At 36.7% G+C, this 13986-nt stretch overlaps 1 protein-coding gene across 1 annotated transcript in view; it reads right to left on the bottom strand.

Annotated features, from left to right (window-relative positions):
- Plxdc2 (plexin domain containing 2) overlaps positions 1 to 13986 on the bottom strand; it is a 429295-nt gene that overhangs the window by 100281 nt on the left and 315028 nt on the right. Inside the window, exon 7 of the mRNA XM_004859945.3 lies at positions 4911 to 5010. Within this exon, the coding sequence (XP_004860002.2) occupies positions 4911 to 5010 (100 nt within the window). The remainder of the gene's footprint in view (positions 1 to 4910; positions 5011 to 13986) is intronic.

The following is a 13986-nucleotide window of genomic DNA, read 5'->3' as shown; positions in this document are numbered from 1 at the left end:
TCTCTTTCTGAAAATGCTGTAATGATTTTTCATGGAGCTGTGAATAACAATAACTAACAAAGCGCGACAAGAACATATGCTACAAAGGTAGCATGAACAACATCAATACACGTACAATAGCAGATAATGATAAGAAAAGGCTTGCTGTTGAAAAAGTACCGACCAGGTAAAGAATACATGAAGTATTCTAAGGGATCAGAAATAATCACTGCCATAAATTGTAGTAAAACCATTTCAAATTAGATCAGCTGGTATCCAGATGAGTTTCTATCTCTAGAATTCTGAGTGGGATGTGTGTGTGTGTGTGTGTGTGTGTGTGTGTGTGTGTGTGTGTGTGAAAGTAACCTTCTCACTGCTAAAATGACCCAGGCTTATGTTTTTAAAACAGAAGAACCCCATGGTATGTGTGGGTTTTCTAGGTTTCTTGCCTGAAATGTTATACTCATTAAACTCAGAGGGCAGAGGAACAGTGAGGCACACTGTGGCAGTCCAGCAGCCCTGAGATTAAAAAGGAAATTTAAAATATTAAATTGGAAGAGAGAAATATAAATAAAAGTGAGCATCATGCATGTATTCAGGAAGGCCTCTGAGTACTGTGCAAAAGGATTTGAAGGGACATAGATTGAGGCTAAGAAAGAATTACTTTCAGTAAAAAAATATGGAAATTGTACATGACTTATGAATCTATGACAATGTTAATGCTTTCTCATAAAACACAACTGGAGCAACAGTGAAATACCATGTTCTCTGCTTATCAAATTTGAAAAGTTTAAAAAATGATAATAGTATCTGAAAGCCAGAGCAATGTGATATCTAATGTTGATGGGTAAGTAAACTGATACAACATTTATGGAAAGCAACTGTTCAACAAACATAAAACAATGTTCATGTTCAACATATCAGATTCATTTTTTGACAATCAGCTAGGTGTAAAATTTTAAAACAAGGGTGGTCAGCATTTACTGTTAATATAAGAAGCAACATATCTGAAGAAAAAGTTTGCATAAATTATTAAACAGTTTAAACTGTTGTATATTTTGAAGGGAAAACAGACCATTAAAAAATATTTTCACATGATGCCATTTTAGTACGTGTGCATTTTTTTATATATGTGACGTAGGCAAAAAATCAGATGAGATGATGAAAATGTTGACCGCTAACTCTTTCTGGTAGATCTAGAGGTAATTTAAGTATTTCTGTAAGATGTCTGTTACTTTTTGTTACTCTGAATTAAAATGCACTGTGCTTCTATTTGTAACAGGTTTATTTTTATGCTCATATTTCTGAGATGAATAATGAAATTCCTCGGATGCAGGTCATTCTTTAGTCATATCTAAGGAGATTGAAACAGCAGGTTTCTGTGGTTCTCTGTGTTTCTAAAGTTTTACAAATAAAGTTAATAAAAAGCAGAAAGGGATTTAGAGGCATAAGACCACATATGCAAGTCGTATGAGGAGACATTTTGAAAACAAAAAGTTCACCGAAAGACTGAGCATTCCAGAGGCACCGCGTCAAAGTGTATCACAGTGGAAATCCTTTGTGAGCCTGCTATGATGATACCCGTTGTTCTCAGAGTCAGAATCACTGTCACAAATGATAACGATGATGACGATGCTGGTGGTCATGGAGAAACAATGGCTCTAAGTATGGGAACCCTTCTTCGTTGTATGTAACTGTGTGTCACATACAAATTGCACATTAGGTCCGAAGATGCCCGTTTTGTATATAAAGAAGTTACAGAAATTAAATAATATGTCCAAGGTATCATGACCAATATTCTCACTACAGTATCCCATATACTGTGCATAGTTATAACTAATTTTCATCTTTTATTTTATTTTTTAATGTAAGGGTTAATTTCACCATAGACTTTGGAAGGAGTAATTTCTCTTGTAATGTCAGAATTGTTTATCAGTTTACTAAACAATGACTGGATGCTCTTTGATATTTAAACTATGTATAAGACTATCTGATATTTTTTGAAAATAAAAGCCTACTTCAATAGCTACGTTTCAAATTTGGCACTAAATTTACTTACTCTTTGGAAAACTTTAAAAGCTGAAAAATGAGGATTTTGGTTGTTGATGCTGTGAAGTATGGATGGGGAGAAATCTTACTAACAAAGTAAATAAGATTATTTTACAGATTATTGAATGCTTTATCAAATTTTCAGCAAACCTGGTAAGAATGAGACAGAAATGGTGGTCTCATAGGGAAGAAATATTCCCGAGGCTATGGCTCACATTTCCATTTCACCATGACTAGACTACACTGAAATTCTGGATTTAATAACCCCTATAACCAAATGATTAAAAGAACAGAAAACTGATCTTGTGAGAACAGTGTTCTACGTAATGCACCTTGAAATAAGAAGAAAAAATCACCAATTCCTTAGGATAATCATCAGCTGGTCCCCATATCCACTCAGGGAAAGAAAAAACGGGGCAACAGAAATAAAGGGTTTAATTCCCTACAGGACTACTCATAATACTGAGAGTTGTTAAATATGTGAACAGAATTTTGAAAAGGATTTAAATATTTACCTAAGCTCTGACTACAAAGATAGGTAACATACAGAGTTGTAGAAATAATCCTATTTCTCAGGAAAAAATACTTTTATAACTTGTATTATGCTAATCTTGGGTTATCTTAATCTGTGTCATGAATAAGTATGCCTTTTTTCAGCTGAGAATTTAATACAATCTTATTTCTCTTCTTACACAGAAGCTCATGTAACAGACACTGCTGCACTTTATTAAAGTGGGAACAGATTTTTTAAGGAGATTAAAATTTTCTGTTCCCAAAATGAATTTTAAGTAGAATGCATCAATTCCAATTTTATTCCTCCAATATGGTCTCATCTAACTGCAGAGATGGAGGCATTAGAGACTCACAACTTCCATCCTTTCTGGCTAATTTTCTCTGGATTGAATAGTAAGGTCAACAAGAAATGTGAATGCACCGTAAGTTCTCCACTTGCCTGAGCAAATATTTCTTCTGAACTCTGTTTCAGTAATATTTTTAAGGTGAATGCTGAATTCCAAACTTCAGACAAAATCTGCTCTCTAAATTCATAAGAACTTTGCCAATTTATTTAGTGAAATTGATATCGTGAAGGATATTTGCCCCTTAAACCTTAGCAGTTACCCTTTTACAGCATAACAAGGGATCTAAAATTACATCCTGGCACCCTGAAATCTAAGCAAAGTCTGATCATGGAGAATGTATTGACACAAAATTTGCAAATTAAAATACATGTATAAAATCATTCTTTGTAGTTTGCTGTGTCTTTTTCTGTAAATAATGATACATTGGAGCTTCGGTGTGCACCAAAGTGAGCTTTTGAGCAAGCTGCAAATAAAATTCTTCCAGGGATGAAAAGAACCAACAAACAAATGAAAACTAGTTTCCTTTTACTTGTGCAATAATTGACTCAGGCCATGCTTGATTTAACACCTCTGAAAGGGAGAAGGTGAGAACACTCCTCCTCCATCAGAAGCCAACCTTGGCTCTCCCAGGGCTCAGACTCTTATTTAAGAGTTCTGTCAGGGGGCCTTTATGTTGCCTACACATACTAATATATCCTTGCTTTGTTTTCCGTACAATTTAGTTTCTGGAAAATCTGCTTTGATTTAACAATTGCCTTTAATATTACCTCCCACAAATTCTCAACTAAGAAGGAGAGACCCATTCCAGGATGCATGATCTTCAACAAACAGAACTGCCCCATATGCATGCCATTCTCAGGGAGGAGAACCCTTCTAACAATTTCAGCCAATCTATTGCTCTGAAAAGTCTAGTTTCCACTCCATTTAACTTTCTGTATTTGAGAGATGTCATAATTAGACAGAATCAGCTCAAGTCAAGAGCAAATAGCATACACATGTGATGAATTAAGTCTACCACTCTAATGAAAGAAAAGAAGAAAAAGAACTTCGAACAAAAAGGAAAGAAATGATCTGATCTTTGGATGCCTTTTATTATTATTCCTTGCTTTAAATAAGCACACTCAGGACACAAACAAACAAGTCCCTCCAATGCCAAACCCTTAATGCCTTTTTCAGGAATGTTCTGAAAGTAAAGAGGATGTTTAAGAACCAGAAGCTTTCAAAAGACGGCTGTTTACATGGTTGGAACTACTACAAAATGTAGTGAATATTCTGGTTTTCTTTTCTTTTTGTCTGTGTGTATGTGTGTCCGTGTGTGTGTGTGTGTGTGTGTGTGTGTGTGTTAGGGATGAACCTATGGCCTCCCTCATGCTTCACCAGTGAGCTTTACCCTCAGAAGCATTTTTATTTTCTGTTATGATGAACAACTGTCCAAAGCCCTACATTTTTTTCTGCAAAATATAAACTAAATTAGATAGGTAAAAATGATCTAAAAAACAACAAAAAAAGAGAAATAGATGTCCTCTCTGATAGGCATAGCTTCACTTACATTTTTATTTTTCTGAATTTCTAATTTGTCTTTCATCTTCCTTTAGACTCCCAAATATTTTTTACACAAGTGTTTGATATAAAATGGCACAAAGCTGTTCCTCTGATAGACTTATTAAAAATAAGTAAACAAACATCAAAAGTCATGTTCCTATCAGCCAAACACTCTTGTCACTGTGTTAAATTCTTCATATTAATACCATAATTATCTCTACTCAACCAAGCCAATTATTCCAAGGAATCCCAAATTACACATTCTGGGCTGGGCTCCTTAATTTCTCTTTACCCAAGTTTACTGGATCAAGAGTAATGGAGATAGCCTATCCCAATAGGAGTTACAACCCAAACAGTAGGATAAATAAGCAGCAATTAGCTAAGTGATTCTTTTTAAAATTACACCTGCCTGAGGCCAGTGTTCTTGAAATGTACCCCCACAGAAAGCTCACACTTTGCATTTACCCTTCTTCTACATACTGGGAATTTGTTGGATCCTGTGGACAACGACAAATGCATCAGACAGCCCCACTTTCACTGGGTGATTGGTCGAACTTATCTCTGTGACCAAGACAGGAATCTGGAAAAAAAAAGCGCAAATTACTAGATGTTAGATTTGAATCTCAGTCAGGGATGGGAAGTGTGATCAGCTGGCTTGACAAACAAAATCAGGTGATAGAGATGAGGGAAGAGAGAGGGAGGAAGAAATATCACAGAAAAAAGGCACAGTTATCTCAAAATAACATTAGTTGCATGGAAGGCTTGTGCTGGTTGTAAGCAGTAAGAGATTCTTCTCTTACTATTTGTTTTCCTAGAAAATTTTATCTTATATTTATTTCATAAAGTTAAGAAAATCCTTGTTTACAAGCAGGCTTAAAGATATAAAACTTAGAAAAAAAATCGTGCACTACTAAGTATATATTTAACTATGTTACCATTGACTAACATATATTAGTCAAATAGGGTTGATTTTATATGTAGTTAAGTTTTGAAATTGTTCATGAATGTTCAACTTCAGCATTCTAGGTGAAACACAGGGAAAACTTACAAAGTGTTAGAGGATGTCTCAAAGTCATATCTCTTAAATTCGAATATTAAGAAAACAAAAAATCTGAATGCAACAGATACTTGTAATAGCTGCACATTAAAATAATTAGGACACATTGAGAATGTAGAAAAAATGGTGCAACAGTTATGAATAAGACAATCACTTGGAAATTTTGTTCCTAGATTTGGAAAAGATTCCAATGGAAATAAGATTGCTTTTTATTACCAGTTTTATGGAAATAAAAATGAGAATACAACTATCTTTAATAAATAAAGGGCCAAAGAAGAAAAGGTGTAGAATAAATGCACCAAAAATTCTTTAGGTAGAATAAGCAGATTGTGGGAAACTGTGAGTATTTTACTAAATAATGTATTTGATCAGACAATACTGTGTAAGTCATAATACATAGCATCGTAATACCAGAGGAAGGAGCTGAGGTGAAATGAAGATCTAACAAGGCTGAACAACTTGTTTTTTCTCATGATGTCATCATAATAAATAAATAATGAAAGGTTATTTTGTTGAATTTGACAAATTAAGAAGAAATTTTACTCTTTCTAAAATCTGTACAAAAATCTTAAAATAAATAAATGGAAAATTATACTTTCCCTGTTTGTACTAGTTCGGGTCTCTCTTGAACGATGGTTCTTAACCAACCTTAAGAAGTTTTCTGATATTTGAATGACAGAAACACATAAAATAAAATCAAACCATGATTTCTGTCCCTAAAAACTCATTTGCTAAATGAAAGTCAGATATGTTTTATTTAGTGACTTACTAAAGTCACTCAATATTAATAGATGCAATCCCTTTTCTTAATGGGCATTAATACTTTAGATGTTCAATGACCCTCAAATGCCCATGTGTTAAAGGCTTGGACCTCAGGATAGTAGTCCTGAGAGGTGGTGGAGCCTTTAGAAAGCATGGCCTAATGGGAGGTCTTTAGGTCATTGGGGGCATGCCCTGCAGGAGTACTGTGGGATCCCCATTTCTTTGTATTCCCTTTTGTTTCCTGGCTGATGAGACAGACAGTTTGGCTCAACTAGATGTTCCTTGCCACTGTCATCCAGCACCCCCATCAGAAGCCCAAAGCAATGGGCCCACCCAGTCTTGGACTGGAAATTCCAAAATCATGAATAAAAATAAATTTTTCTTTTTGTACTTCTTTTATTTATTATTACCCAGTTGTATACTCCAGGTTGAGGAGTACTGCTATGAATATAGCTTTTGTTTTAGTTAGACTCATAGTTAAAAATAAAAGGCAAAACTGATGGAAAAGCATAGGGGAAAAAAATCTCAACTAAAGTTCTATTTTGTCCATCCTAAACAGTCAAAACCATATATATTTTTTTAAAAAGTAGTGCTACTCGATGTCTGCTGAGAAGTATGAAAGCTTTGTCAATGGCATCTGTCACTTGCTTTCATTCTCTTACATTATGTATGACTGCAGTTTTCCTCTCAAGTTGCAAAATACATTACTAAATAACTCTGTGTTAATTTACTGTATTTCTTCTTTTCTCAAACTCCCAGCAGAACTTGAGCTTATATTACCATGAATTTAAAAATCCTGTTGTTATGAGTCCATGCTGTTATGAGTTCTACATCATTATGAAGGTTACTGTTATAAATACTATATATTTTTACCAGACCTTGCTTTTCAGGTCACGTATCTTGGCCCTTTCAGCCTTCCCAGCAATTTTTCCTTTTAGATTGTGTGTTCTACCTTTTTTTATATTGTTTTGTTTTTGTAGCTAGCCATCTTTCTTTTGATTTCTTTCTCCATCTCTTTTCTTCTTTTCATTCCCTTCCTTTGTATTTTATTTCCAGGTCCAACCCTCTTCTGTACTGTTGTTTTTTTTCCTGTACTGTATTAATTACACTATTGGCCTCAATCTATGCACTCCCTGTATCTGGATACTTTGCCTTCTAACTTTGCAATGTTCTCTCACTCTGAGTCCAGGAAAAAAGGACAACAGTAAATATAAAGCCAAAAATAGATGCTTGAAAATACTTGCAGGTTTCACTTCCCTTTCTTGGACCTCTCCCTCTAGTAGGAGATGGTACCCTGCTGGTCTATTGAAGATATAGCTGAGACAGATGAAGGAATGATTTCTTTCAAGCAAAAATTATCCTTGATCAGTCACTAGCAGAGTCCAGCCCAGAGCAAGAGAGCCACCAAGTTAATCCATAGGTAACTTCACCAATAAGAAATGGAATTATTTTAAGCCAGTGCATTTTGGGGAGATTTGTTACACAGCTATACCAACCAATACATTTTCTGTTTTAGATAAAATGACCATTACAACTTTCTGTGGGTGTTTCTACATAAGATGAAACAGTATTTCTCCTCCTAGTTTTCTGGGAATCAGATAAACAACTTTCTACATAGAATTAAATTTGAAAGATTGGAATATTCCAGTCAAAAAGTTTCATTTCTGTGCCTTTAAAAATATTTTCTGTATAGATATTCCTTGTTTAATGACCTACCTATTTCATAAACGTTCAGACTTATGACTGAGGTACCCTCTTTGAACAAATGACCTGCTGCTTGGATTGATGACTAGTGTTTTTTTGGTATGGTTATGTATATCTTATTTATAGAACCTCAATGTCTTTTTTTTGGGTATAATACACCTTGTTTATACAGTACTGTAATTTGTGCTGATTGTATAATACAGTACAGTGCTACTTTTATATTGTTATACATCACAGTAGTACATGTAAGAATTACGCAAATAACAACAAAGTCATCAGGTTGGAGTTTTCTTGACCATTTCTTTGTTCTGAATATTGTAACGTCCATACTACATACATTCATTCAGTGACCAATTCAATCAATGACCCAGTTGTAAGAACAGAACTCTGTCATTAAACCACGATTATCTGTATCTCTTTATTTTCTACTTCATTCATATGTGGATTCCAAAGCCTAAGACCAATGTGTTTAAGTAACCTAGATGTAAACTAGTTTTACCTTAAGAAAATCCATTGAAAAACAAAATGGGTAGCTTGGAGGTGTACTGAGGTCTCTATGGTTGAAAATTATCACATCATACATTGACTAACCCTCTAAGAAGATCATTGTTGATGATTTTTAAGGACACTTCAAACCTCAAATTGTTATTCCCTTGTACAGACTGATTTTACCTTATAATGCTTTCAACAAGTAAATTGACCCAAACAAAAATTATCTGAGTGAAATATTCTACCTGTATGCAAAAAGAGTAATAGTAAGTTAAAGCCATCTTTTGCAGCCAAGGAATGCATTTCAAGTGGCTGACAGTTTTAAAATGTACCATGTATGAGCTAATGACTTCTAAGTAGTGTGTTTGACAAGCCACTCCTATTTGCTATGTAAATACCTCTACTATAAGTCTTAATATAATATTGGCAGTATAAAGTAGAAATACATTTCTAAGAAAAATGTAAATTATTTTCCACAAAAGGCATTTATACTTTCTATGCTGTGCTTTTTGATGAGATAGAAAAATTCATTCATTTATTCATTCATCAGATATTAATTGAAAACATTCTCTGTATTATCATGGGCAGTGGAATTACAGCAAAGAACAAAACAGAGACCCTGCTTTCATGAAGCTTACAAGCTAGAGAATAAAGACAGATATCAGAGCAAGAAGATATAAAAATATATTAGGCGAGAAGATGGTAAGTGCTAAGAAGAAAAATGAAACAAAGTAAAAAGAGAAGGGGGCCCAATAAGATGAGCCACTGAAGGTCTCTGATAAGACCCCTTTCCTGCAGAAATGAGAAGGAAGTCACAGAGCTTGCCATGTGGGTACTAGAGGGTCAGCACAGGCAAATGGCTTCACTCAATGGCCTTTGCTATGCATTAGGAGTTGAGAAATTATCTTCATGGTTACAGCATTACAAGAGTGTTAAAGGACGTGAAGAGTGGTAGAGCCAATAACAGGCAATAACACTGGATTTTATTCCAAGAAATGTAAGAAGATTTGGAGAGTTTTAAGTAGAGGAAGGGAATTCCTTTACATGTGAATAAAATCATTCTGGCTGCCCTGGGTGGAAGACTGAAGGAGGGAAAAGGAAGGACACAGAGAAACAAGTTAGGAGGAGGATTTCACAGTTGTGGAGGTAAAGATGGCCGGCTTTGTCCACATTAGTGTGGTGGAGGTGGCAGAGGAACAAGAGAATGAATTCGAGATGGGTGGTGTAGGTATTAACACATCGATGGGTTTGGTAAGAAGGGTGAGAGAAAAGAGCAAAGGGTGCCACCAAGACTTTCAGTCTCAGGAGTGGGAAAGACGGAGTTGTGTGTTCCGTCGGGAATGCTTTGTTGTGCAGCCTTGGGGCTCATCACCTCCCAGTCTGTAAGAAGGGAGTCTTCTGTGCCTGCAGAGAGCAACTTGTCAGCTGCAAAGTGCAGGGCTGAAGTAATACAGAAGTGGAGAAGACCAGGAGAGGGGGGCTGAGGAAGACGGTTTATGTCAGTACCATTCGCTTCATATTCTTCCCCTACAATGTCATAGAGCTCATGAGCAAGGTTCCTAAAACAATGATATTTTGTCCTACTTAAGTATTAAAATGAGGATGTTCAAGACTTCAGTGCAATGATTGTGTCCCAGGGTTTGGAAAAAAACCCACCAAAACAAAACACCGAATCGAATCAAAGATTCATGAAGAAATGATGAACAACTCCAGGTCTTCTCAGATATTTCCTACGGAAAGGTATCTGCCTTCCCCCGTCTAATATGGTTGTATCATTTTTCCTCTGTCATCTTGGACTGTGATCTTTCACTTCACCATTTCAAAGACAGTCAAGTGACTTACCGGGCTGAGTTTAGTGTGAGCAAAGCAGGCCTGCCTGCAGGTTTCCATGTCAATATACAAATAGAAACTATTAAGATGAATTAAGAGGACTGCTAAAAGCCACAGTAAAAATGAACTCGTTTTTGACTACTACCAATGAAACGGGGATGTGTGTGTGTGTGTGTGTGTGTGTTACAATTCAGATCCAACATGTTCCTCAAAAATCTCCTAAGTTCAGAGGTGAGGCTTTCAGGAGGGCTCTAACTTCATCAGTGGCTTAATCCATTGATGAGGTCTTAATTGGGTGGCATTGGTGGGAAGAGAGAAACAGAGGAGGCAGGGGCTTGTTGAAGGGAACAGTCATGAGGTCATGAGGTCAAGAGGTCATGAGGTCATGACCTTGGGGATGATACCCGGTCTCCAGCCTCCCTTTCTCTGGCTCTCTACCTCTGTCTCTGTTTTCTGGCTGCCATAAAGTGAGCAGCTTCCCTCCACCATGACACTTTTGCCTTCCCACAGGCCTAAGAGCAATGCAGCCAGCTGACCAGAGTGCAACCACTGAAACTGAGAGCCAAAACAAACCTGTTCTCCCGTAAGCTGATATTCTCAGGTATTTGGTCACAGCAATAAAAAGCTGATTAACACACTAAGTGTGTACGTGTGTGTTTGTATCTATATATAAACAAACACTTTAAAATTGTCATGGCTGTGTCTAGATGTCCCCTCAAAGCCTCACGCAGTCATCAGAGGGGCTGTTTCACAGGCGGCTGGATCTACAATGTGTGATGGTGGGACTGATTCATGGTACAACACTAGGCTCAAGGGCATTAGGATTAAGGGTGTGAGTGCTGCCCAGCCTAAGTAGCCTGGATAAGACATAAGGGAGAGAAAGAGCTGTAATTGTTGCTTGTTGCTTGCTATCTTCTGCCTGCCAAGAACTGGTCTCTGCCATGCCTCCCTGCCTTGGAGTCAGCCAATTATGGACTGAAACCTCTACAAACTGTGAGCTAAATAAAAATCTTTCCCCCTGTAACTTTGGGTGTTGGGTATTTTGTCTCAGCAATGAGAGAAAAATAGCTAATCATGAAAGTAAAGAATCATAGCCAGTATTAGACAAAATTAGCACAAGAGTGGGGTCTGTCATATTGTCATGATCACCTGTGCGTATGAGGATATGAAGTATACAAGTCAGTGCAACTGTCGCCAAGGGAATATTAAGGTACTAAAACCCTAAAAATTTTGATTGTAAAAAGCCATTTTTTATCCCTCAACACATACACTTATAGGCATCCTCAAAATTTCTCCCGTGTCATCCAAATTGGCAATGTCAGGAACTACAGAACTACAGGCGTGTTTAAAAAAATGTATCTTCACTATATTCAAGTACCTATAACAGTTGACCTTTGCGTTCAAAGCAAAGTTAAATTTAACTGAGCCTCTGCATGATTGGAACAATACATTCTGAAGAATTGGCTTTACAATTACATTAGTTCTACAGGATAGGTGGGAAAAGAACATTAACAGCATCAAAATATGCTTCTGTTTTGGCTTACAGAGGTTTTCATAAATTCTTCTATTAAGAGATATTTTAAGTTTTGTTCTAGTCTATAAGTTTAAGTTTATTATTTAGGTATAAACTTTTCTACAAATGATATATTGAGGCCAATTAAGCATAGAATCAGGAAAGGCTTGCAACAGCTAGACAAAAGTAAGGCAGGAAAAGCTAATCTGGAGTAAGCAAGAATAGGGCAGCGTCCTTTGGCCTCCAGATGAAGATTTCAAGACAAAAGCTGCTCTAGACCTCACACTGCAGGATCATTCTCTAGGACACAGGGGCGGAGAGCACAGTCCCTGGGCTTCCAGTCTGCCTCTCAGACAGGGAGATAACAGCATGCCCCTTGGATCAGAGGTAATGGAATTTTATTCTCTGCTTTGCTTTGCCCTGCAAATCTTGCCAAAACATTCATTTGTTTCCATTATGTCTCCTGCTATCTGTCTAATAGGCAGCAGAGTATCTCAGCAAGAGCTTGATTGTATGGTATGTGTTCCCAAGCTCCAATCACACGCATATCAAGACTTAACTGGAAAAGAATGACTCCAAACTCATTTTTGTTCACTCGCTAATCAGCAATATGGTGTCCAATCACTTAATATTAAAAACAACAAGAAAAGCTCACTAAAACCCACTCTTAGCTTATTTTACCCACTCTTATCTGGAAACTGCATTCAACTTCCTACTTCATCCTCCTCAATGTCTGATCTGACTTTTGCATTACTCAGTAGAGAATCTACCATTCTAATATATCTAATAATAATCAAATATTAAAAAGTCAAGGGCCGGGGATTTAGCTCAGTGGTTCTGCCGCCTGTCTCACAAGCGCAAGGTCCCGAGTTCGTTCCCCTGTACCAAAAAAAAATAAGTCAAGCTCCCTTATTATTAAAACAACAACAACAACAACAGCACAAAGTAAAACATACTAGTGCCAAGTTGCCTGAAAACTACATTGGAATAAGTTTCAGTTAAATATATAAAAATTTTATTTGATTTCCTGAATATTGTTAATGATCCACTCAAATATTTTAATTTGTGTTTTAGCTTATAGTTATTGAACTTTTTCATGTGCCAGGTACTGAACAATACATTTGACCATGTGAATGCAGAGATGATCCATAATCCAAAGATAAACCACATTATCCCTCCCCTCCTACTTCTGAGTCCACAATCATATGCTGCAGAAAATCTGAAAGGAGACAAATAAAAATATGAAGTTGATAAATAAAGTCAGTCTCTTTATTCAAAGAAGGACTTCAAACTTCATCTCTTCATAAGCTAGTGCAGACCTAGAGTATAAAAGACGCAATTGGTGAGGGAGAAATGGATGAGCACATTCTGAGTACATTTTCTGACCAATTTTTGCTGTGTGGAAGTCAACACCAAATGCTTTCAGGCCTTCCAATGTTTTAAGAAGAAAAGTGGAAGTGAATATTTTAATTTGAAATCTTCTAATATTTAAATGTTGGCAACATATTCATTTTACAAACACAACACACAACAAAACAGCACACCCAATCCTTGTGACCTCTGAATTAAAGATCACAGAGATCTCTACTGTAAAAAAAATGCACAAATTGGAAATTACGTTTCACAGAAAGAAGGCATTGAAGCAGGAGCCTGGCTAAGGAAGCCTGTACAACTTGATTTAACAAGAGAGTCAAGTCCCAGGCCACGTGGGCATTTTATCTGGGACAGGAGCTAGATAAGGGAGCTTGCCTAAAATGGCCTGGGAAAAGAAAGGAGATCAAGGAGGCACTATGCCTGGGCTGTGAGGGACACACATGAGCCATATCAGGCCTTCCTCTAACTGCAGGAACAAAAGAGCTCTTTGGTTATGGAGAATCAGGGCAGGGAGGCTGGATAGGGCCTGATAATGGGAAAGATCACATCCTAATGAAGTAAACTTCTCAAGGTCATCAAGGCACAAGGGGAAGTGAGGCTTGGCAAGCAAAAGTGAAGAAAAAGCACCCAGCAAGAGCACATCAGTTGCTCAGCAACAACAGGACCAGATAATGGCAGGGCTAACACCCAACAAGTTTCCTGTCTCTCAAAGTTATTTCAATCAGGGCACTGATTTTGCTCCCCTGCTACTTTAAATTTATGTGCTTATTTTAACACAGTTTTTGTTATTATGACATAATAAAGGGAGTTCCATTCAATTTGTCATT

The sequence above is a fragment of the Heterocephalus glaber genome, unplaced genomic scaffold, assembly GCF_053883595.1.
Source record: "Heterocephalus glaber isolate CG9 unplaced genomic scaffold, H.glaber_assembly_v1.0 deba00000768, whole genome shotgun sequence".
NCBI lineage: Eukaryota > Metazoa > Chordata > Mammalia > Rodentia > Bathyergidae > Heterocephalus > Heterocephalus glaber.
This window is presented reverse-complemented; position numbering and strand designations above follow the sequence as displayed.